The following is a 24465-nucleotide window of genomic DNA, read 5'->3' on the forward strand; positions in this document are numbered from 1 at the left end:
TTTCACTGTACAGCTAAGCTCTCCCACAGTTTTTATTGAAATTTACAACATAATGATTTTTTTTAATATTAAAAAATACATTAAAGTCCCCTATTCATTTTTACAATGCAAGCTGCTTCTCAAATGTCTCTGTGATGCAGTGCAAATAATATAATCTGAGTTTCTCAGCCCATCACATATTTGGCTGTTTGCAGATTTAAAATCCTGGGTCCCAAGAGATCGTCTGCTCAACTTCCTTTTCATTGAAACAAACAATTTCATCTCCCACTTGAAATGCTATGTTCTTGTCCAAACTGAGCCCACAATCCATGCCAGTCTTGACTACAGGGACATCATCTTTATGGTGCTTCATTGACGATAGGTATCCTAGGGAAAACAGACATACATAAAGCAAAAACTCCAAATTGTGCAACATTTATTACAAGGCGAGAAATGTTTAGAGTGCAGAGATTGCTCCAATCCAGTGCATGTCTTAACTTTCTTAATTTTCATATAAGTCACAGCCAGAGCACACTACTCAGAATCAGAATTGTAGAGTTGGAAGGGAGCCTGAACGGCAACTACTCCAACCCCTGGCAATGCAGGAATCTCAACTAAAGCATCCAGTGTTCTCATGGTTGCCACATATAGGATTTAACCATCAAATGCCTGGGTAAATGGTAATGTTTTCAAATTCCTCCTGAAAGTTAACAGTGTTGGAGACACACACCTCACATGAGATTATATGAACACACCTCTCCAATAGTTCAACAGAGTCATACGGAAGAGAATCAGTAACTGATTCCACCTGCAGCTCTGCTACCCACACAAAAATTCTACATAGCATATTGGGAAAGGGCTGTGACTGACATATGACTGAGGAGGATCAAACTTTTTTTGTATAAAGAGGTGCTTAAATATCCGTTCCTTGTTCAGTCTATTTGCTTTTTTTTTTTTAGTAAGAATTTCACCTAGAGGAGGGGCAGAAAGCAGGCTTGCGAAATCCAGGAGTTTCATACAATTGTGGGAACTGGGCAGTAGAACTGGCTGCTTAGGAAATCAACCGCGACTCACCTGTCCAAATAACTTCTTGATTACGAATTAATTTAAATTTCATCTTTCTGTCCAGCTGCCCCTTCTGTACTCTGCAGCCAGCTACTGGAACTGTACTTTTTCCAACTGTGACATCAAAGATTGCTAAAACAACAGCTGTTCCTAAGGAAAACAAAAAAGCATGAGAATCCTAAAAGTGTAAAAGTCCATTTAGACAGTCTCTGCTCATTAAAAAGCATATGAACATTAATTCCAATCAAAATACAAAAGCTAAGGTGACTTGTATCCAGTACTAAAAAAACCCTGCATCCAGACTTTCCAAGTTAAAAGCTGGATTTTGTGCCATTAAATGACGTAACTGAACAAGTCTGCAATCTTTCCCCTTTCTTGTTTTGTCGTACTCTGCAGCTTTAGTCTGTTTTACTTCATTCAACAAAGTTTTACTTAGCTTAGACTCATTGAAATGAACGTGATTGGTAGACCCACTGAACTCTGAAGGTCTGTTCTGAGTAAAAGTTGAAGCCCATCCCTTTTCCCCCTAGTCATGACCTACAGAAGTTCTGTTCAAACTGCCCCCCACTAAGGGCTGTAAGATTGCAGCAAACACTACAAGCAAAGTTTCAAGCACTGTATACCTGAAGGAGTGTCTCCAACCCCATCGTCCAGCCCAGCTGGACTCAAGCTCCGAGGGCTTTCTAACCTTGTGAGAAGCAAGGTTACAGGGAACCAGGCAGAGGGCCTTCTCAGTAGTCAACACCCGCCCTGTGGAACGCCCTCCCAGCAGATATCAAGGAAATAAACAACTATCCGACTTTTAGAAGACATCTGAAGGCAGCCCTGTACAGGGAAGTTTTTAATGTTTGATGTTTTACTGTGCTTGATGTTTTTAATTTGTTGGAAGCTACCCAGAGTGGCAACCTGGGCAGATGGGGGCCATATACATGAAGAATTTTGCATTAAAAAGAAAAATAGATCCTTAGGAAGTGGAATTTCTGCAGCCGGTTACAGCACTGCGCATTTCTGCAGATACAGTGGTGCCCCGCAAGACGAATGCCTCGCAAGACAGAAAACCCACTAGACGAAAGGGTTTTCCGTTTTGGAGGCGCTTCGCAAAACGAATTTCCCTATGGGCTTGCAAGTTTTTCCGACTTTTTTTTCCTTTCCCCCCCTTTTTCTAAGCCGCTTATCTGCTTATCTGCTAAGCTGATAAGCCGCTAAAAGCCGCTAGGCCACTAATAGCGCTAATCCGCTAAGCCGTCAATGGGCTTGCTTCGCAAGACGAAAAAACCGCTAGACGAAGAGAATCGCGGAACAGATTATTTTTGTCTTGCGAGGCACCACTGTAATCCTGTCTCTGGTTTGTCACTATTTCATGAATATCAGTACTTTTAGAAAAAGGCAAGGAAAAGGACCCCTGGACGGTTAAGTCCAGTCAAAGGCGACTATGGGGTTGCGGCACTCATCTTGCTTTCAGGCCGAGGGAGCCGGCGTTTGTCCACAGACAGCATGACTAAACCACCTCTGGCGCAACGGAACACCGTGACGGAAACCAGAGCACACGGAAACGCCATTTACCTTCCCGCTGCAGCAGTACCTATTTATCTACTTGCACTGGCCTGCTTTCGAACTGGTAGGTAGGCAGGAGCTGGGAGAGAGCAATGGGAGCTCACCCCGTTGTGCGGATTCAAACCACAACCTTCTGATCGGCAAGCCCAAGAGGCTCAGTGGTTTAGACCACAGCGCCACCCGCATCCCGCTTTTAGAAATACCTATGCTGAAACTGCTATCCCTTGAATGAAAGACTTCTGGTGTATCATCACGCCAAAGGTCCAGTGGCCAGACAGCTGCTTTTGGGAAGCCAACCACTAGGGCACCTGGGTCAGCAATGCTTACCACCCCCACCCCCTTATTTCCGCCATCTCAAATTCAGAAGTATACCCAACACGTGCTCCTCTAGAGAACAGGGCAGGGTGCTGCTCAGCTCCGCCTGTAAATCTTCAACAAGCCGGTAGATGATTTTGTGCATTTTCAACTTTATTCCCTTCTTGGCAGCCAGCTGCTGAATAGGTTTATTTGCGTTCACGTTGAACCCATATACAACACCTGACAATGCAACAAAGAGGGTAAGTGTAAAATTGCTATTTTACTTCTTCTTTCTAATGGCTCAAATTAAGCATACTTTAAAAGTTCCAGAGTTGCTCTATTTACCAAACATTAAGGGCGGGGCTGAGTATATTCGTGAAGAGAAAATTCAAAACATCTGCAGCATGGTAACATTCTGCACCAAGGAATGCTAAATTCTGAAATCCAATTGAATCGCACCCATTTGCACGCACCTGCTTATTTTGCATAATTTATTCCACATCTGCAAGAAAGAGATGGGGAAGAGACGTCTCGGGAACTGAAAATCCTACCCTACTCCTCTCTGACTTCCACGATTTCACCAAGCATTACACACACACACACCTCTCAAGCCTATCTTGGCAGCCATGTGGGAGAGAGACCTCCTTTACAATAAAGATGAGTTTCTTGCGATGTTAAATTCTGTGCCCTGAATTCCCACAGCCATGCAGAAAGCCATTTATTTCACTTATAAAGACCTGCAAGCTGCCTTTTTCCCCACAAAGGGCCTCAAGGTGACTTACATGAAAAGCATTACGTGAAGACTCTTAATCTTGCATGCAAAGCATTCATAAATCAGGATGGTGCATGCAGCAACTACAGTGGTGCCCCGCAAGACGAATGCCTCGCAAGACGAAAAACTCACTAGACGAAAGAGTTTTCCGTTTTTCGAGGTGCTTCGCAAGACAAATTTTCCTATGGGAATTTTCCTATTCCCCTACCCGGGGAATCTGCGCTCCGCAAGACGAAAAAATCGCAAGATGAAGCAACTCGCGGAACAAATTATTTTTGTCTTGCGAGGCACCACTGTATTCCTAAACCAGGAGAGTTAATGCGCAGCTCCAATAGTTGGCATCAAAGGTGCCAGCTGGCCACAGTCTTGACAGGTAACACAATGTGTCGAGGGGATGAGATCCGCATTCCTGATTTGCCTTGCAACATGGGTGGGAAAGTGTGTCCCGTTCTGCTCCATGGGAACCCTGCCTGCAGTCACTGTAGCACACCTTCTGTGCACTTTAAGGCCATTTACTGAGCTGCTGGCTGCTTGCAAGGCAAAGTGCTTTGGCTCTTTAGCCATCTAAGACACATGACTTTGTACCGCTTTCTTCAATGGCCACCCTTTACCTTTAAATGTCTCTGCGAGGTTTATGTCATTTTCGCTAATATCCCCAATCCCACAGTGGACCACGTCTAGTTCACACTCCTCATCGGCGTTGTAGGTGTCCAGGATGTTCAAGATGGCTTCCACAGAACCATCAACGTCACCTGGGTAGAGCAAAAGTCCCAGTGAGTTTAAATTTGAGTGGCACACACAAAACAAAGAACAGCACAACTTCTTATTGTACAATCCATGAGGAACTTAAGTCTCATGCAATTAAATGAGAAGGAGCTGAGCAAGGAATAGAGCTTTGATTAAATTCTTGGAAACTGTGTCTCACAGACACACTGAGAGCCAGTGTGGTGTAGTGGTTAAGAGCGCTAAGACCCGTAATCTGGGGAACCAGGTTTGTGTCTCCGCTCCTCCACATGCAGCTGCTGGGTGACCTTGGGCCAGTCACACTTCTCTGAAGTCTCTCAGCCCCACTCACCTCACAGAGTGTTTGTTGTGGGGGAGGAAGGGAAAGGAGAATGTTAGCCGCTTTGAGACTCCTTAAGGGGAGTGAAAGGCGGGATATCAAATCCAAATTATTCTTCTTCTGAAATTAAACCCTCCCAGGACTTTCCAACAGTCTGATTAAAATGTTGTGGGGTTGCTTGGAATTCAATAAAGAAGAGTCTACAAGTACAGCCATTAACAGTCATGACTGTTAATATCTGTATTGTACAGTGGTGCCCCGCAAGACGAACGCCTCGCAAGACGGAAAACCCGCTAGACGAAAGGGTTTTCCGTTTTGGAGGCGCTTCGCAAAACGAATTTCCCTATGGGCTTGCTTTGCAAGATGAAATGTCTTGTGAGTTCCTGCGGGTTTCCCCCCCCTTCCCCCCCCTTTCCCCCCCTTTTCCTAAGCTGCTAAGCCGCTTATCAGCTGATCCGCTGATAAGCCGCTTAACAGCTGATTGCTAAAAGCCGCTAAACCGCTAATAGCGCTAATCCGCTAAGCTGTCAATGGGCTTGCTTCGCAAGACGAAAAAACCGCTATACCAAGAGCCTAACGGAACGGATTAATTTCGTCTTGCGAGGCACCACTGTATTTGCGTTATTAAATGCATTTCACAAAGAATAACTGGTATGGGGAAAGGAGGTGGCAGTTGGCAAGCTACTCTGTTAGTTGATTTTTTGGCTGAGAATTGCGAGGGTGTCTGGAGGAGTTTGTGAGGACAGGCAAGCTATGGACTAGTAACTTATGCACTGCTATGGAGGAGTTTTGAAAACAAAAAGGACTAAACCCTCTCTTGGGCTCAAGGGAGAGAAACACACTGTAGTCATTAACGTATACGTGAATAATACTTGCAGTTCAACTGTTGCCAACTTGACAAGTCTCAATTTATCTTCAGGTCTTGTGTAAGGTGCCTATTTTATCATAAATGGCTAACAATGACAGGGGCCATTCTCACTGCCAGTTAAGCCACACCTGTGTGTCAGTTAAGTAGCATGAGGAAGGACCACGGTTCAAGCATTAAAGCATTTGCTTTCCATGCAGGAGGACGACCTAAGTCCACTGCCCAACACCTCCAGGCAAGACTGTGGGAGCTCTGTCTGAAATCCTGGAAAGTCGCTACCAATCAGTGCAGACAATACTGAACTAGGCAGACCAATGGTCTCTCTTGATATAAGGTAGCTTCCTATGTACCATGTGTGCCCCCTTGTGGGCCTTGCTTTCTCGAGGCTTCAAATGGTGCTATTTAATATTATATGGGGAAGTGCATCCTGCCCAGCCCAGTGCTGGGGAATAATAATAATAATAATAATAATAATAATAATAATAATAGCAGCTCTTGGGAGCAGGACAAACCCAACTGAGTAAGAAAGACTCCACCTTTGATGATGATGTGCAGCACATTTTTGTCACTCTCCCCTTTTTCTTTCGGTCGTATAGCCAGGAGATGCTTTTTGCTCTTGTACACCGCTACCCTTCTCTGCTTCCAGGACATGTTTTCCATGCCTTCTCTGTCCTTCTTGTAGGCGTCCCTGTGCTCCTTCTGCTTCACCTCGATGACCTCTAGGTCCTTCTTCGCTTTCTCTTGTTGCTCGGCGTAGGTTCTCCACTCAACAACTTCACGAGCCCTTTGCTTGGCAGAAGAACAAAAGAGCTGCCTCTCTGATCTAGCACGTTAGCTGGGATCCCAGGATCTGGGCTCCCACCTCCATCTGCAGCCCCCACCCAACAGCCCAAGGGTTCCCCTCCCACCAGCAATTTATTTTTGGTGTGCACCGAGAGCTACAGAGAGAAGTGGGGAACTGTGTTCGGTACCTGGAAGGGAAGGTAGTAGTTAAACCAATCTCTGCAGCACTGACCAGCCAGATGTTAACAGCTCAAACTAGGATGGAGTCAGCCACTGAAGTTGGTACTCAAATATATGTTGCCTCCAAACACAGCTGTTCTGTTTAAATTATCTTAGGGTTTTTTTTAAAACCTCTATTTTTTGCCTTACACTTTTTTATTATTACAGTGGTGCCCCACAAGACGAACACCTCGCAAGACGGAAAACCCGCTAGACGAAAGGGTTTTCCGTTTTGGAGGCGCTTCGCAAAACAAATTTCCCTATGGGCTTGCTTCGCAAGACAAAAATGTCTTGCGAGTTCCTGCGGGTTTTTTTCCCTCCCCCCCCTTTTCTAAGCCGCTAAGCCGCTTATCAGCTGATCCGCTAAGCCAATAAGCCGCTAAAAGCCGCTAATAGCGCTAATCCGCTAAGCTGTCAATGGGCTTGCTTCGCAAGACGAAAAAACCGCTAGACGAAGAGACTCGCGGAACGGATTAATTTCGTCTTGCGAGGCACCACTGTATTACTTTATTTATTTTAATTTTTTGTTCATTTTGTGTACCACCCTATACTCTTAGATCTCAGGGTGGTTTGCAAGATATAATCACAATATAAAAAACACAAGATACGTAATAAAAATAAGAACAACACACTAAAAATCTACCCCCCCAAAAAAAAACATTAAAAAGGGCATTGGATGTCAATCAGCCAAAGGCCTGGTTGAATAGGAATGTTTTTGCCTGGCGCCTAGAGGTGTCTAATGAAGGCACCAGGCAAACCTCCCCGGGGAGAGCATTCCATAAGTGGGGAGGCACTGCAAAAGAGGCCTGTTCTCATGTTACAACCCTCTAGACCTTTCGTGTGGGAGGCACACACAGAAGGGCCTCAGAGGATGATCTCAGGGCCCAGAGCAGTTCATATGAGGAAAGGTGGTCAATGAGGTACAGTGGTACAGTGGCCCCATTCAGAGTACAGTGGTACCTCGGGTTAAGAACTTAATTTGTTCCGGAGGTCTGTTCTTAACCTGAAACTGTTCTTAACCTGAGACACCACTTTAGCTAATGGGGCCTCCTGCTGCAGCTGTGTCGCTGGAGCACGATTTCTGTTCTCATCCTGAAGCAAAGTTCTTAACCCGAGGTACTATTTCTGGGTTAGCGGAGTCTGTAACCTGAAGCTTCTGTAACCTGAAGTGTCTGTAACCCGAGGTACCACTCTATTATGCTTCTGGTGGCTTGAGGAAAGATCAGAACAAGTGTTGCTTAGTGCACAGAGATTGTGGGGCCCACTGTGCTTTCCATGAGCTGCTGCACCCTGCCGTCTGAGGTAATGGAGTGGAAGAAAGCAGGATGCAAACAGCTTACGCTCCAGGAGAGAAAATAGTTTATTGTGCTGCCACAGCCGAAGCCAATCCGTGTTCATTAATTCTGCTCCTTCCCTCTAGTACACGGATGGGGGCCCAATACGGCCATCCCGATATTGTTGGACTCCAACTTCCATCAGCCTCGGAAAGATGGGAGTTGCAGCCCAACGACATGGGAAAGGCCGCAGATTCTCCATCCCTGCCCTGGTAGCTTGTCCCTGCTGCTTCCCCCCCAGAGGCCTGGAGCCCAAGGTGAGTGTGTCCTCGTTGCCCAGTGAGAGGACCCACCTTGGGGGCGCCAGGCTTAAATGCTGAATGGGAAATCTGTGGTACCTCAGACTCTACTTCAAGGATTTCCTCCCCGGCTGAAGGAACCTCCTTCCATCCCACGATCTCCACTGGCATGCTTGGAGGGGCAACTTCCATGGCCTTGCCGTTCTCGTCAAACATCAGACGCACTTTGGCCCAGCTTTTCCCTGCAACCAGAATACAGCCCTTTCTCAGAGTGCCTCTCTGGATGATGGCAGTGGTCACTGGACTAGAGGGGAGAAGGAGGGAAGATCGCGTTTGATTTCGTACAACCAATTTTACGCTACTAATTTTATTTGCTTTTTTAAAAATATGGTGAGATGTCTTGAGACGCGTTATAGCAGATGTGGATTGTAGCCAACAAATTCGCAATGCACATGCTTTCTGTTTACAGTGGTACCTTGGGTTAAGTACTTAATTCGTTCTGGAGGTCCGTTCTTAACCTGAAACTGTTCTTAACCTGAAGCACCACTTTAGCTAATGGGGCCTCCTGCTGCCGCCGTGCCGCCGGAGCACGATTTCTGTTTTCATCTTGAAGCAAAGTTCTTAACCCGAGGTACTATTTCTGGGTTAGTAGAGTCTGTAACCTGAAGCGTATGTAACCTGAAGCATATGTAACCCGAGGTACCACTGTACTTTGATATCTGTCTTACCACACTTGAGCCCGGCCGTTCCAAATAGTTCAGGACAGTGTACCTAGATTCCCCACTCCTTAAGTCAGGGATGGGGAAATCAGTGGCCCTATAGATGTTGCTGGGCTTCAACTCTCCTCAGCTCCAACCAACAATCAGGCATGATGGGAAATGTAGTCCTGCAATATCTGGAGGGCCACTGGTTCGCCAACCCCACAGTTCCTTACTTAGGTGAATTATGATGGAGATAAGGACCAGTCCCAAGTTCGCCCACTACAATCCCAGTGGTTCTCCTGTGGCTTCCCAGAAGCACAGAAAGAGATAGATCGGTTGCACACTGGGTTCAACAGCCTAACCTCTCTTAGTGTTGCAATAATAGAAGCCACTTTGCTTCTAAATAACAGGAAATGGAAATGCAACATGAACATCTGGAACTGGGCATAAATTAAAGGATATATAACAAGGGATGGGGGAATTATGGAATATTATTCCAATATGTGATCACAGTAGAGAGATTTTAACATGGATGGAAAAATATGGAGGACTGGTGGTGGCAATTAATGGAGATAAAGTTAACATTGAAGAAAAAAGCATGGTTGACATTTACCAATAATAATGACTGAAATGACTAGTGATTCTGTCAAGGAATGAAGGGGTGTGTGCCTGTGGCTCACCCTTTTCCTTTATCTGTGCGAGACTCTATGATGGTGCCTTCCACGGGGCCTGTAGAATCTGCCTTCAGTTCCAACACCTCCGCAAGAGCCACGGTTGCCTCTGCTAAAGCCATCAAGTTGTCACCCTACGCCAAACAAAGACAGTTCAGAAAAGAGCTGAGTCGCTTGGGATCAAGGAAATGACACATCAGACCGCGTGTTACGTTACGACAGGAGATGAATAGCTCTAAAATCTGGATTACTGCACAGAAGGCTGTTTGGGGATGAGGATGATTTAAACCCCTCTGCATGGAGACGGTCATTGTGTGGCCAGGTATTCCTTCATGCTCAGGAACATGCATCAGCATCAGGGAATTTTTTCCCAACCCACAGTACTTCCTTTGCTGGGTTGTGTTTTTTTTGATCATTTGCAATAACATGAGGAAAAGACATCCAATCTGTATGGTCTGTCATATAGCAGCTTTGTTGCTGCCTCTGCTCTTTAAGGAGGCAACCCTAGGGCTATAGGATAAACAGAGAGAGGCCAGAGGTTGAATTCTACCTCCTTGATACTACCGAAACCTGGCCCTACCAATGGATGCCGGTAGAGTCAAAAAGAGGGTATTTCAAGGGAGCACCAGGAAACAGCTTGAATAGGACAGATCCAAAAGCCCAGGTGATGGTGTAAATCACACCTTTGTATTACCCTCCAAAACAGGGTTTCTAAGAACCCACAAAATGGACCTCCCTTCTGCCCTGCTGGTGAAACCATAGGAGGGGGAGAACAGGAAAAAATAAATTCTCCCCCTCTCTGCTCAGCACCCCTTCAGTGAAGCAGCAGGAGAAACAGAGCCCCTTCCATTTCTTCTCCCGCTTCGCTGAAGGGGTGCTGCACAGAGAGGGAAAACTGTGCAGCGCCTCTCCAGCGAAGCAAAGCCTGGAGAGCAAGAGGGATCGGTGTGCACCGACCCCTCTCGCTCTCCAGGCTTCAGGCGGCTATCCGCAAGCCTTCGTAGTGCAGCGGGAACTCCTGCTGTGCTCCGAAGGCTTGCGGATAGCTGCCTGAAGCCCCCGGAGCGCAGTGGAAGTTCCCTGTGCTCCGGGGGCTTCAGGCGGCTTCAGCGAAAGCAATGCGAAGCCTCCGGAGCGCAGGGGGAACTCTCCCTCTGCGCTTTGGAGGCTTCGCGTTGCTATTGCTGAAGCCAAGGAGCCTGCATTCGCTCCATAGGACGCACACACATTTCCCATTAATTTTTGGAGGGGAAAAAGTGTGTCTTATAGAGCGAAAAATATGGTAGCTGGAACTAGCTTATGGGAAAAGGAAATGTGCTTCTGGAAATAGCACGCTTCCAGAAATGATGTCCACCTATGACCCACGGTTAGCACCGTGACGACAGGTGAAAATTACCTTTAGTGCTGAAACATGGACAGCCTGAACATCTCCTCCATATTCTTCACAAACTACATTGTGAGCCAGGAGCTCTTTCTTAACTCTATCCGGGTCGGCTTCAGGCTTGTCGCATTTATTAATGGCAACGATAATTGGCACTGCGAGAGAAAAGGAAAGGGGGGAGAATGCCGAAGTCTAAACAGCGAAGCATGGGAAGCAGCAAACCAAAGACGTTTCCCCAAAACTACATGTGATGGGATAATGAGCTGCTTGTGCGTAAAAGCTTGATCCCTCTGGGGTTTGGCTGGTCACCCAAACCTAGGCACTAACGGAGCCCCCAAAGCATGACTCCGTCAGTTGCTGGTAGAATCTGACAGTGGGCGTCTACGGAACTTACTCCAACATAAAAGCTGTTTGACGGACATGCGCCTTCGTGACTCTCTGCGTGACAGTTTCCGGCGAAGGGTGGGAGTTCCTAACGGGGGTCTTGTTACCTCTTCACTATTCTCACTAGAAGTATCCCAGAGCCTCTCCCCCGACTCCCCTTCCGCTGGAACTCCTGCTCTCCCCCTACTGGTTCCTTCTTCTGCTGTAGAGTCTCTCCTATTCTCCTGGAGCCTCTCCACCACCTGTCCCTCCGATGGCAGTTCCCTGACACTACAGTTCAATCGAGTGGAAGGATATTTATTTGTGAAGCTGTTTTGATCCCACCATATCAGAAAGAGCAGCTCGCAAACAGGTAAGCATCTGACCTAAGGGCCTTGGGAAAAAGTGAAGGCTTTCGGTGATTATATATGGTATTTGCCCAATGGCACTTATCTCTCCATTCCTCCCACCTGTTTAAAGAAAAATGCTGTACCTTTGGCATTTTTAGCATGTTGAATAGATTCCACAGTCTGCTTCATTATGCCATCTTCTGCGGCTACCACCAATATGACAATATCTGTGACATGTGTACCTCTTGCCCTCATGGCTGAAAATGCAGCATGGCCAGGAGTATCCAGAAATGTGATTTTTTCTCCAGAAGGCAAACGCACTGCAAAAAAAAAACCCCAAACCCCAACAACAATCAAATCTACACAGCACTATTGTAAAAGTTATAAATGCATGTCAAAAATCTATGCTCCACAGAGCTCCATGGTTCTTGTTTCCCATCAAAAAATGGTTACACGATTGCAGACTGCTCAAATTTCTTTTGAACATGGATTCTGTTAAGGCAGCAGCAGTTCTTCACAAAGCCAAACTCCAATTTCTACTCAGGGAATCTGCTAAACATATATTTTTTAAAGGTTTCTTTTACTGTCACTGCTGCAGTCCCAAGCTCCACTGTATGGCTTCATGATAAATATTATTTTCTTGGAAGCCACACCCTTATTCTTGAAGCTGGTCTTCATTTCCGTGCTGTACAGTAGAGTAGTGTCAGCAACTCAATCTTTAGATCTGGGACTGTTTTCTGACACCAAAACACCTTAGGAAACAAGACTGTGTTGAGATCCCAAGGAATCCTGGGGGCTGTTCAAGGGTGCTGAGCGGACACCCTTAACAGCTATGACCATTAAAGTGGCCCAAGAGTTCTTTAAATGTATGGTGTGGATGGGACAATCCGAGGAAAAAGCTGGCGTAATTATCAGTGCACATTAAAATTGCTGAATGGTCTCTTTAAATTTGAAGTTTCATTATTGTTCCACAAGATGTGTTTTACTTTAAGGGCCAGAGCAAATAACATGACCTAGTTTTACAGCTGTGAAGCAGTATAGTAGGTGCTGTTAAAGGTAAAGGGACCCCAGACCATTTGGTCCAGTCATGACTGACTCTGGGGTTGCGGCGCTCATCTCGCTTTATTGGCCGAGGGAGCAGGTGTACAGCTTCTGGGTCATGTGGCCAGCATGACTAAGCCACTTCTGGCGAACCAGAGCAGCGCACAGAAATGCCGTTTACCTTCCTGCTGGACCTATTTCTCTACTTGCACACTGGCATGCTTTCGAACTGCTAGGTTGGCAGGAGCAGGGACTGAGCAACGGGAGCTCACCCCGTCGCGGGGATTCAAACTGCCAACCTTCTGATCAGCAAGTCCTAGGCTCTGTGGTTTAACTCACAGCGCCACCCGTGTCCCAGCAGGTACTGTTAAGTTATGTTAATTAAGCTGTTGGGTATAGTATATAAAGAGCAGCACCAACTCTCTCAGTACCCTGGTGGATGGGTTGGTGGTTGGGTCATGCTTATTGATATATTGTAAAAGGAGTTTTTGTTTTTGTTATTAAAACCTAGCAAAAGTTATTTTTGCGTTCCTTGTAATGTGTGATCTCCCCAGCACTCTTTCTGCAATGCAACTAATCTGCAAATAGCCAACAAAGATGACTTTGATAAATCATACCAAGAAAGGCACCAATATGCTGCGTGATGCCGCCTGCTTCCATTGCTGCCACCTGAGTTTTCCGCAGCGTGTCAAGCAACGTGGTTTTCCCGTGGTCGACGTGGCCCAGGATGGTAACAACCGGAGGCCTCGGAGTTAATGAAGCAGGATCTGCAGGAGGCCTGCAATGAAAAGAAACACACAAGGCTTGCAGATGAAGTCAACCAGGGGTCAGCAAACCTTTTCAGCAGGGGGCCGGTCCACTGTCCTTCAGACCTTGTGGGGGGGCCGGACTTTATTTTGAAAAAACAAACAAAAAGAAATTCCTATGCCCCACAAATAACCCAGAGATGCATTTTAAATAAAAGGACACATTCTACTCATGTAAAAACACACTGATTCCTGGACCGCCGGCGGGCCAGACTGAGAAGGCGATTGGGCCAGATCCGGCCTCCGGGCTTTAGTTTGCCTACCCATGAAGTAAACCCTCCTTGTATTTCTCCTTAACATTTTTCTCTTAACAGATCCCTTAGAATTCCTGAGCATCTCAGCATGTGATCCTCAGCAACGAGTCACAGCCCAATGCCAGTAGCCTGCCAAGATGTGGTTGTTTTTTCTTCAGGAAACAGAAGAAGCATGGATATGTGCCTAAATGAAACAGGGTGCTCTCTTCACAGCAAATGGCTTTACTTCAGTCAGCGCTTCTTTGTTTATTGAGTTATAGAAACTAAAAGATCTGAGAAGGGATTATTTCAAATACTACTGACCAAATGAGATTTCCATAACGGCTAAAATGGTTTTTATTTGGACTCGTAGACAGAAGCACAGGAATCGTTTTCCAACGTATTTCTTATCAATAAAAATTTCAGTGTGGCGCAAGCATATTTTTATTCTGAAAGCGCAGCTCAGAGAAAAATGGTTGAGAACCACTGGGCTAGAGGATAAGCAAAGCAAAAGCGGTGTGGACAGAAAGAAAACAAAATTGGCTCAATATTAATTAAGGCTTTGATTGACTATTTAATTTCTATACTGCTTAACATATTGAAAATATCTCTAAGCGGTATACAAATAACTGGAGCAACAACAGACACTTAAAACAAAATATTATGAAAATGCAGTTAAATATAATTTGTACATTCATATAAAGTTACTAATATTTTTGAATCAATATTAGCACACACAAAAACCTAAGTGAAAAGTTAGGATCCAAACTTGTGAATGAGTATCAAAAGACTATAGACATCAAACATAAGCCGGAATAGCAAAAGGGCGATGGAAAACAGGGTCTGCATAAACCTAGCAACCAAAATCAATTAACCCAAGCCATTACCTCTTTACGGCATCTTTGTTTTCTTTGATTTTGTCTTCTTTCAACTTGGCCCATTTGTGTTTCATGCCGGATTTTTGAACGATGTCCTTGATCAACACTTCATCCAGGACCGAGTCGGGTTCTAGTGCGTCTATATCTACGCTTGTGTTTAGCAAGGCTTCGTATATATGATCTGAAAACAGAAACGGAAAGTTGTATTGGTCAGTGCACCAACCTCAGGAAGAACATGGTTGATGAAGCAGCTCTAAGAAGGGCCGGCTGGATCAGGCCAGTGGCACATCTGGGGCAGCATTCTATTCTCACATTAGCCAACCAGATGCTTATGGGAAGCCCAAAAGCAGGAAATGAGAACAACTGCACTCCCTCCCACTTGTGATTCCGAGCAACTGCCAATTGGACACATACTGCCTTCAACAATGGAAGTAAAACACAGCAATTTGGACTACTTGGAGCCTAGCTGGATAGGGTCTTTGTCACACAGGGACTTGCAGTCACCACCACAGCAGCTGCTGAATTCAAGCCTGGATTTCAGTGCTGTATAGTTAAAGCTATGGTTTTCCCAGAAGTGATGTATGGAAGTGAGAGCTGGACCATAAAGAAGGCTGATCGCCGAAGAATTGATGCTTTTGAATTATGGTGCTGGAGGAGACTCCTATCTATTCTGAAGGAAATCAGCCCTGAGTGCTCACTGGAAGGACAAATCCTGAAGCTGAGGTTCCATAATTTGGCCACCTCATGAGAAGACTCCCTGGAAAAGACCCTGATGTTGGGAAAGATGGAGGTCACAAGGAGAAGGGGACAACAGAGGACAGTGTTCTCGAAGCTACCAGCATGAGTTTGACAAAACTGCAGGAGGCAGTGGAAGACAGGAGTGCCTGGCGTGCTCTGGTCCATGGGGTCACGAAGAGTCGGACACAACTAAATGACTAAACAACAAAATTTATCACTACCACCTTGGGAAAATATATTTCACATGTGGGGGGAAAATTCTAAATGAAACAAGCTAAAGAAGTACAACAAAGGGTTTCCCATTCTCCTCTCCCAACCCCCCACCGCAAAAAACCCCCATCCAACTGGGACCAATTCTATGGCGAATTCATTTAATTCAAACCTTTCTCAGATGAAAGTAGCTCAAGCACATCGGAAGCAGATGGCTGAGGAATGCTCTAGAGGATGAAAGACATCTTACACAAACCTCCTTTATGGCACTGGAAAGGCAGGAAATCTTGAAACAATTAAAATGGGCTAATGAGTGACATAAGCTCCGCTGCAGGACTCCCAAGTCAGCAGATACCAGGACCACATTCTCCTGTCTTGTCAGCAAAGGAAACTGCAATATACTGAGTTAGACTATTGGTCCATCTATCTCAGGGTCTCTTCAGGGTTTCAGGCAGGAGACATTGCCAGTGCTGCCTTGAGAGGCTGTGAACTCAACCTGCATGCACGCAGGGCAGATGCTATACTGAGCTTCACTAAAAAGGGATTCAAGTGGGAGCGGCTGAGAAGGAATTCTGATGATGGTGCCCTTTGCAAAGTCAAAGAAACAGTCTCACCTATGTCTTTATGCATGGCTTTTGCAAGGTCTTCCACTGTCATCCTGGACATTATCTCAACCTCCTGCTTCTCTGGTTTTGGTTGTACATGTCGCGGTTTCTCCTTGGCCGATTTCTTTCTCTGCAAGAGAGGTCAAGGAGCACACATGGGATGGATGGAAGGGGAAGCAGTTTCACGCAAAGCTGTAAAATCTTAAAATGCAAGGCCTGCTTTGCTTGTACGGCAGCCGGACACACACAGCTATGTAAGAAAGATCCACAGGCACTCAGCTCCAGTGAACAAAGTGCTGATGCACTTTGAAAGAGGAACAATTAAACCATATGTTGTGCCGTATTACCATTTTTCATCTTGTTTCCACTTTTGTCATTTCAAGATGGGCTGGGCAAAAGGCACACTTGAATTTGTTCGGAACAGATCAAACACTTTTACTCGACGTTTCTTTTGCATTAAGCATCGTTTTTGTTTCCCTACAAAATACACTGAAGATTCCTCCACAAAACAGCACCAGCTTTCATTCCACAGGCACACACAACAGGAATTCTTGGAAGCAAGAATAAAGTAGCTGTTAATTACCTCCTTGGTTGTTAAAAGCCTGAATTGTGAGCTGGTGTCTGGCTGCCAGAGCAGGGGGTGCAGCTGAACTGGGCACATGGGGTAGGCAGATGACAAGACAGGCTTCCACTGTGTTCGATGTACTTTCCCATAAGCCAGGGAGTGCAGCTGCCGGCAAGCACGATGCAAATGGCCCAAGTTCTCCAGCATCAGCATCACCCTCCAGTTCATTTCTTCTCTGAAGGAAAGGATAGAACGAGTCACCTTTCAAGATATATGGACCATTAGAAGCCACAAATGGGAACAAAAAGCAGCACCAGATGCAATGGAGGAACAGGAATGCTATGTCTTCCATGGCTGTGTGGAAGAGGAAATGTCAGCAGGAAATGTTTATTGGGGTCTGTGTGAGAGAGAAAACCATGTATCTGAAGAAGTATGCATGCACACAAAAGCTTACACCCAGAACAAACTTAGTTGGTCTCTAAGGTGCTACTGGACAATTTTTAAATTTATTTCAACATGCTTACTGTAATTCAATATTCTACATAACTATTGAAAACCACAGAGGATCCCATTCTCCTTTGTTCCTGGCACCCTAATCAGAAAATAATAATAGGTTGTCATGTCCGGACCCCAAGAAAGAAATCTGGCCACGTTACGAATCAAAAGGAGGAATCTCCCCAGATGTGGACTGTGCTGCAGTGATGGAAGAAAAGCTGCACACGGCAAAGATGAGAAGGCTGTCCACAGACAGCTTTTCCAGGTCATGTGGCCAGCATGACTAAGCCGCTTCTGGCGAACCAGAGCAGCACACGGAAACGCCGTTTACCTTCCCGCTGGAGAGGTACCTATTTATCTACTTGCACTTGACGTGCTTTCGAACTACTAGGTTGGCAGGAGCAGGGACCGAGCAACGGGAGCTCACCCCCGTCGCGGGGATTAGAAACGCTGGCCTTCTGATTGACAAGCCCAAGAGGCTCAGTCGTTTAGACCACAGCGCCACCCTAGTTCCCTACGTCTGCTTTTAATCCCCCCCTTTTTTGGGGCTTTTAACTCATTTTAAACTTTTCTTGATGTTATTCTCTGGTTTTATGTTTCTATATCGTTGCAAACTGCTGTGTGTGTGTGTGTGTGTGTGTGTATTTGCGGCCGCTACAAAGATATACTGGATATTTTTATAAACATGAGTACTTGCTACCAGAAAGCATGAGGATATGAAGGTCTTATGTTTATTTGTAAGCCTGCCTTGAGTCACTGTCAAGCAAAAAAAAGCGGGGGGGGGATAAATAAATACAGTAACAATAACAATAGTAGAAGACAGGAAACAGAGTGACACAGACACTCAAAGGGGGCCAGGGGTATAATAATGATGATTATGCCGCCCATGGGCTTTGTGACATAAACTCTATGGCAAATGGGCCGCTCTTCCTTATACTGTATGAAGAAAAGAAACAGGGCGGGTGAGGGAACAGCCAATCCTGTTCCAAGGCTCCCGTTCATCCATTCAAATCAGCGGGAGAGGACCGACAAGCCCCGCCCACATTCTCATTGCTTCAGTCCCCTCGCCGTGCGGCTTCCTTCCTGCTTTGCCACCACCCTGCCTGAAGGTGGCGCTCGCGCTCCTCGGCCGCTAACGGCTCTTTTTTTAAAAAAACCAAAACCACCCACCCCTCGCGCATGCGCAGCCCAACCGCCGCGTCTCGAGACAGGGCCGTTAGGAAAGCCGCTGTCGCCGCCGCCGCCGCCGCTTCTCGTGCTGGTATTCCGCGTCGTCCTCGCCGCCACCCCCCGCACCGAGCACCCCCACCCGGGTGCGTGTGTTTCTGTAGCTACCTGTTCTCCGGAAGAAGCCTGCCCTCTCCCTCTCCCTCAGCGGGGAGCCGAAGGCCCCAGCGCAACCCTTGAAAAGAAAAGAAGAGGAAAGGTGTTCTTCATGCCGAGTTCTTCACTGAGCATGCGCCACCCTTCTTGAGCATGCTCGGTAGCGGCGGCCGAAGCCCTGTAGCCCTTCTCTTGCCCTCACTCGGGAAGGGCGGGGCCGCAACTCACGTGGTGAAAAGGGATGTTAGAGAGCTGCTGAGTGAAAGCTGAATAAGCCCCTGGCTGAGTTCCATAGGTTTTGCTTCCTAGTAATTAATTTTCAGCTGATGTTTGTCGCAAGTTTACTTGAAGCTGTCTATTTATATACCCACTTCCTGCCAGGGTGCAAAAGTCGGTTTACAATGTTAAAACTGAAGCCACAAAATAAACGGTATAAAGTGTAAAGTTGGGGTCAGTCCTGATTTTGAGTCGTCCCTGAGGGTTGCATTTGCCTCCCTCACTTATAAGAGGTGGAGGTTACACTGTATTCGGTGCTGCAAAATAAATACAAATAAATAAATGCAACCCACTCCTTTGTTCAGTGATAAAGGGACCCCTGAGCATTAGGTCCAGTCGTGGCCGACTCTGGGGTTACAGCGCTCATCTCGCTTTATTGGCTGAGGAAGCCGGCGTACAGCTTCCGGGTCATGTGGCCAGCATGACTAAGCTGCTTCTTGTGAACCAGAGCAGCGCACGGAAACACCATTTACCTTCCTGCCGGAGTGGTACCTATTTATCTACTTGCACTTTGACGTGCTTTCGAACTGCTAGGTGGGCAGGAACAGGGACTGAGCAACAGGAGCTCACCCCGTCACGGGGATTCGAACCACCGACTTCTGATCGGCAAGTCCTAGGCTCTGTGGTTTAACCCACAGTGCCACCTGTGTCCCTTGATTGTTCAATGATACTTGCATCCAAATAAGCAGGGAGAATATTTGCAGCCTTATTTGTGGTGGTGTATTGTAGCTTCAATCTGCCCAAGCCTTGATAAATGGTGTTCGTTTTAAAGCAAAAGTAGAGTTTTGCCATTATTGGTTTATGCAGAATTGAGTTGGCATTCCTACATGTACTTACCTCAATGGGACAAACTACTGAGTAGACATGTATACTAGACTTATACTATTAAACTAGGCAGAAGTTCTGTCTTCCATATGCTGGCGAGCGATTGGAATTTTTAGCAGCTGCAAGGATGGGCAGATTATTAACAGCTGCAAATTTAACAATAAAAAGCATGGATGTAATATAGAAATTTGCGGTGACAAAGACGAACCCTACCCCCACCCCCAGATTATGGTTGTGTGTGCTGTTTCTTAAGCAAAACTGGAAGACTGAAACAATATTACTTAGTTCCTCTTTTGATTCTCCATTTTACAGCCCATGTTTAATTCATTTTTTTTCTCCTTTGGGTAGTCTGACACATTCTTTTGGGGCATTCAAACGTTGTTTAACATGCATTATCAGATATAAAGTTTCTGAAGTATTCAACCACAGCAAATTTGACAAGACACCAGCTGCAATCCCCTTTGCACCTATTTGGATTCAGTGGCGCTTACTTTCGAGTAAATTTGCACAGGGTTGCACTGATAGTCTAAGCTCTAATTTTCTTTCCTGCCAAGGCACTATAATTTGCAGCAATCCTCTGCTGCTTCCTCCCAGGCCCAATAAAAAAATCCGCCTTCTTCTCCTCAGGCTAAAGAGCACTTGCTTGCACTGTGTCATTTGGGATTATCCCTGGGGTTTCTCTGCATTGTTAATGTGAGGGGAGGGCAGAAGAAGATTAAGGGTTTTCAAAGGCTTTTAAAAGGACCACTGCTTCTGCCTAGAATTTCTTCTAATCCATGGGACTGATGTCATGTGTGTGCCAGGAAGAATTTCATTGAAAAGACCCAGCCATCTGTAATCTGACTGCAGTGGGGGGTTGGGGGGCGGTGAGAGGAAAACACAGGCAATCAGTGAGCACAGCAGACATATGTTGACTGCTGCCATGTCAGTGAAAGTGCTTTTGACAGGCGCTGTCCTTAACAGACAAACAGCATTCTGTAGAGTTTTCTTTGGAAAGGACTTGAGAGACTCTGCAAATACGTTTTACATATCCAAGTTCAGGTTTATGCATCCCTGTGCCGGTTACTAATCATTTGGCAAAAGAGTCTGCCATGCCTTTCACAATGCACTGTACATGGGATGGTTTGGGGGATGACCCTGAAACTTCAATGGGTTCAAAATACAGCGGTCAGATTATTGACTGGGATTGGTCAGAACATACCTTGCCATATTTCCATTGTCTCCTTTTTACTAGACCCATAGTGAAAAATCACTTTGAAATTTATACTATTTTCTCCTCTGTTTTTATGTTGTTTTAATTCTGCTATAGTTTCGTTACTTTTTAACTATTGTTATTAATAATTTTTTAGCTGCCTGTATTTTATCTGTGTTGTTTTACGTAATTAACATGAACTGTCTTGGTGTTCAACTATGAAAAAGGCGGGATGTTGTTGTTGTGGTTTAGTCGTGTCCGACTCTTCGTGACCCCATGGACCAGAGCACACCAGGTACTCTTGTCTTCCACTGCCTCACATATTTTGGTCAAACTCATGCTGGTAGCTTCGAGAACACTTTCCCACCATCTCGTCCTCTGTTGTCCCCTTCTCCTTGTGCCCTCCATCTTGCACGGCATAGTTCATAGCTTCTCTGAGTTATTCAAGCCCCTTTGCCACAGCAAGGCAGTGATCCATGAAGGGGATGTGGGAGGTAAATAAATACAATAATAACCTAGTGCTATGGGTTTTGTGATGGTAGTAAGTTCTTGGCTACAAAGGAGATTCCAGTTTAACATCAGGAAGAACTTTCTGACAGTAAGGGCTGTTTGGCAGTGGAACAGTCTTCCTTGGGAGGCTGTGGACTCTCCTTCTATGGAGGTTTCCAATTAGAGGTTGGATGGCCATCTGTCATGGATGCTTTAGTAAGGGCTGTTTGGCATTGCAGGGGGTTGGACTACGAGATGAGCCTTGGAGTCCCTTCCAACCCTACGATTCTGTGATTCTATACAATTAGGTAAAATGCCCCAGTGTAACAGAAGGGCAGGGTGGGATGAGCTCTACTTGCCACTGCTGGAACTGCTTTTTGAGCTTATTACAGTGGTACCTCAGGTTACATACGCTTCAGGTTACAGACTCCACTAACCCAGAAATAGTACCTCAGGTTAAGAACTTTGCTTCAGGATGAGAACAGAAATCGTGCTCCGGTGGCGTGGCAGCAGCGGGAGGTCCCATTAGCTAAAGTGGTGCTTCAGGTTAAGACCGAACCTCTGGAACAAATTAAGTACTTAACCCGAGGTACTACTGTACTGGAATTTCCTTTTCTACACAACCATTAGAAAATCCCTATGATTCTAGCATCAGCAGGGGTTTAGGCCAGATTACCACTGAGGTAGTTGATTAGACAAGTTCAAGGAAGTAAAGGCTACCATTGGCTACTAGACACGAGGACTATGTTCTGCCTCCACAGTCAGAGGCTGTACGCTTCTGAATATCAGCTGCTGGAAACCACAGGAAAGGAGAGTGCTCTTGAACTCGGGTCCTGCTGCAGACTTACCATAGGCATTTGGTTCGCCACTGTGAGAACATGATGCTGGACAAGATAGGCCACTGGACTCTTCTTATGTTCCAACTCTACAATTCTATCAGATGATACTACGCCTGTTCTGTAGACACTGCCCAACAGTTGGCCAGTGAAACCTAAAGTTGGCAACCCCTGGAATAAGTGGACCATCATAAAACTCAAACACTTTTATTTTAAAAATCATGACATGGCACAGAAGACTTTGATCTAATCAATATCAGAAGTTGTTTCTCAGCTTTAAAAAATTACCTTGTGGGTCCCACCCCTTTCATATTTTGGTAACTAGGCAGAAGCATTTTAACAGGATTAATACTACATCTCGCTTCAGTTGCAAGCAAGATTGTTTAGGTAATTGGTTTATTAAATAAAACACACCAAGAGCAGCTGTTTTCATTAAGCAGTTGAATTGCAATGCATTTCACACTCTGCAGTTCACCTATTGCCAAATGCGTGTGAATGCACAATTAAAGCCATTCAATTTAATATCCATTTCCCCCAGAATTAATGCTAATTTATTCACTTTCCAGTTAATGTCTTGCATTAGAACAGATTGTTGTTCTTAACAGCTTAGCAAATCCCTCCTGGCATAGACTAGGAAAGGCTAGCTCACAGCATTCCAAGAGAATCTCAAAATGCTTAAGGCCCAATCCACTGGGTACTTCTCTCTCATTAAACTACATTGAATCAATAGCGCTAAACTACATATTAATTTAAGCAGGAATCTAATGAATATTAAGAGATGGAGCATGGCTCAGTGGCGGCACATTTTCTTTGCAAGCAGAAGGCCCCAGATACAATCCCCTGGCTTCTACAGATACAGCTGGCAGAGAAGCCTTCCCTGGAACCCTGGAGAGATGCTGCCGGTCAGTGTAGACAATACTAAGTTAGATGGACAAATGGTCTAACTTGGGAGAAGGCCACTTTCTATGGTTCCTATTGCTTTTGCATATGAAATTACTCCTAGATTGTGCTCTTGTTTTAGGCAGGGAAATCACTTCGTAAGCAAAGGAGCATGCATTGCACCAGTTTAGATCCTAATAGTTGTATTTATTATTATTATTATTATTACTATTAAAGATTTTCTTGTTGTGTAATGTCTCTCGTATTTTTTCCATGTAACATTTTTACAAATCAGTTTCATTTGTTGAGACATTGGGGGTGGGGGGGTCGGGTGGCGATGTTCTATTTTGCTTAATGTATGTAGGGTTTGGTGTCAGCGTTGCTCGTGCTGTTCATTTGTGTTTCTTTGGTGGCGAGAGAGGTTGGGGTTGGCCTAGGGTGTGGCTGTTCATTTGTGGTTGGCTGTGGTGGTCCTTGTTTTCGTGTGTGAGTGGGGTGGGTGGGTGGGTGTGTGAGTGGGTGGGTGTTTTGGATCAGGTTAGCCATATTGATGTGTATGCTGTTGGTGGATTATTGTCATTGTCTTGTTGGGCTGTCAAAACAAAATAAATTCCTTCCAGTAGCACCTTAAAGACCAACTAAGTTAGTTCTTGGTATGAGCTTTTGTGTGCATGCACACTTCTTCAGATACCAAGAACTAACTTAGTTGGTCTTTAAAACATACCAAGAACTAACTTAGTTGGTCTTTAAACATACCAAGAACTAACTTAGTTGGTCTTTAAGGTGCTACTGGAATTCTTTTTGTTTTGACTATGGCAGACCAACACGGCTACCTATCTGTTGTTGGGCTGTGTGTGTGATAAAAAGTGGAGCCATACTGGGGTAAAGGCGTCTTCTTCTGTTTGTCCCTGTGTCAGTTTCAGTTTATTGGTTAATTTTTCTAGGAGGGCTGTTTCCTATACTATTTGGTACCATTGGTCCATACTTACTCCTGACAGGTCTCTCCAGTGTCTGGTTACGGTGTTTCTGGCTGCTGAAAGTAGGTGGGTTATGAGTTCCCAAATAGCTGTAGTTGAGGAATAGATCATGTTAATCATGAATTGTGTTGGCATCCATCTGTCTACAGAGGCAATGGAGTGTGCCTCTGCGAGTGAAGTCAAACCGTTGCCTTAGCAGCACTGAAGTGACCTCCTGGGAGGACAAGCCTGGGCAGTGTCTGTGGAGGTCCAAGACCCCCCTCTTGGCCTCACTGATGTGGTCCAAAGGAAAGCAGAACAATGCGGTTGGCACCAGCTTGGCTGCAGTTGTTGCTGGAAGCGTGCAAGGCGTTGTCCAACTGTTTTACGGACTCCACTTGTGTGCAGTTTGCTCCTTAGCCTTTTCTTCTCCAGAATACAGTGGCACATCGGGTTAAGAACTTAATTCATTCTAGAGGTCC

At 45.6% G+C, this 24465-nt stretch overlaps 2 protein-coding genes across 2 annotated transcripts in view; one reads left to right on the forward strand and one right to left on the reverse strand.

Moving 5' to 3' along the window:
- On the reverse strand, nucleotides 1-18976 carry MTIF2 (mitochondrial translational initiation factor 2). The gene is made up of 14 exons (XM_083733319.1): nucleotides 18543-18976; nucleotides 16731-16947; nucleotides 16157-16277; nucleotides 14604-14775; nucleotides 13295-13455; nucleotides 11780-11956; nucleotides 10939-11078; nucleotides 9552-9676; nucleotides 8270-8474; nucleotides 6132-6384; nucleotides 4279-4419; nucleotides 2971-3135; nucleotides 1054-1194; nucleotides 1-366 (listed from the first exon to the last, which is right to left on the reverse strand). The coding sequence occupies exons 2-14, from the start codon at nucleotides 16938-16940 to the stop codon at nucleotides 197-199; spliced, it is 2181 nt and encodes a 726-aa protein (XP_083589445.1). The 5' UTR covers nucleotides 16941-16947; nucleotides 18543-18976; the 3' UTR covers nucleotides 1-196.
- Nucleotides 18387-24465, forward strand: part of LOC310841192 (prolyl-tRNA synthetase associated domain-containing protein 1-like) — a gene marked incomplete at its 5' end in the record, with an annotated part of 10165 nt that continues 4086 nt past the window's right edge. The window contains one exon of the mRNA XM_083731776.1: nucleotides 18387-18520. Within this exon, the coding sequence (XP_083587902.1) occupies nucleotides 18387-18520 (134 nt within the window). The remainder of the gene's footprint in view (nucleotides 18521-24465) is intronic.

This window comes from Podarcis gaigeae (genome assembly GCF_964106915.1).
Source record: "Podarcis gaigeae genome assembly, chromosome: 3".
Lineage (NCBI taxonomy): Eukaryota > Metazoa > Chordata > Lepidosauria > Squamata > Lacertidae > Podarcis > Podarcis gaigeae.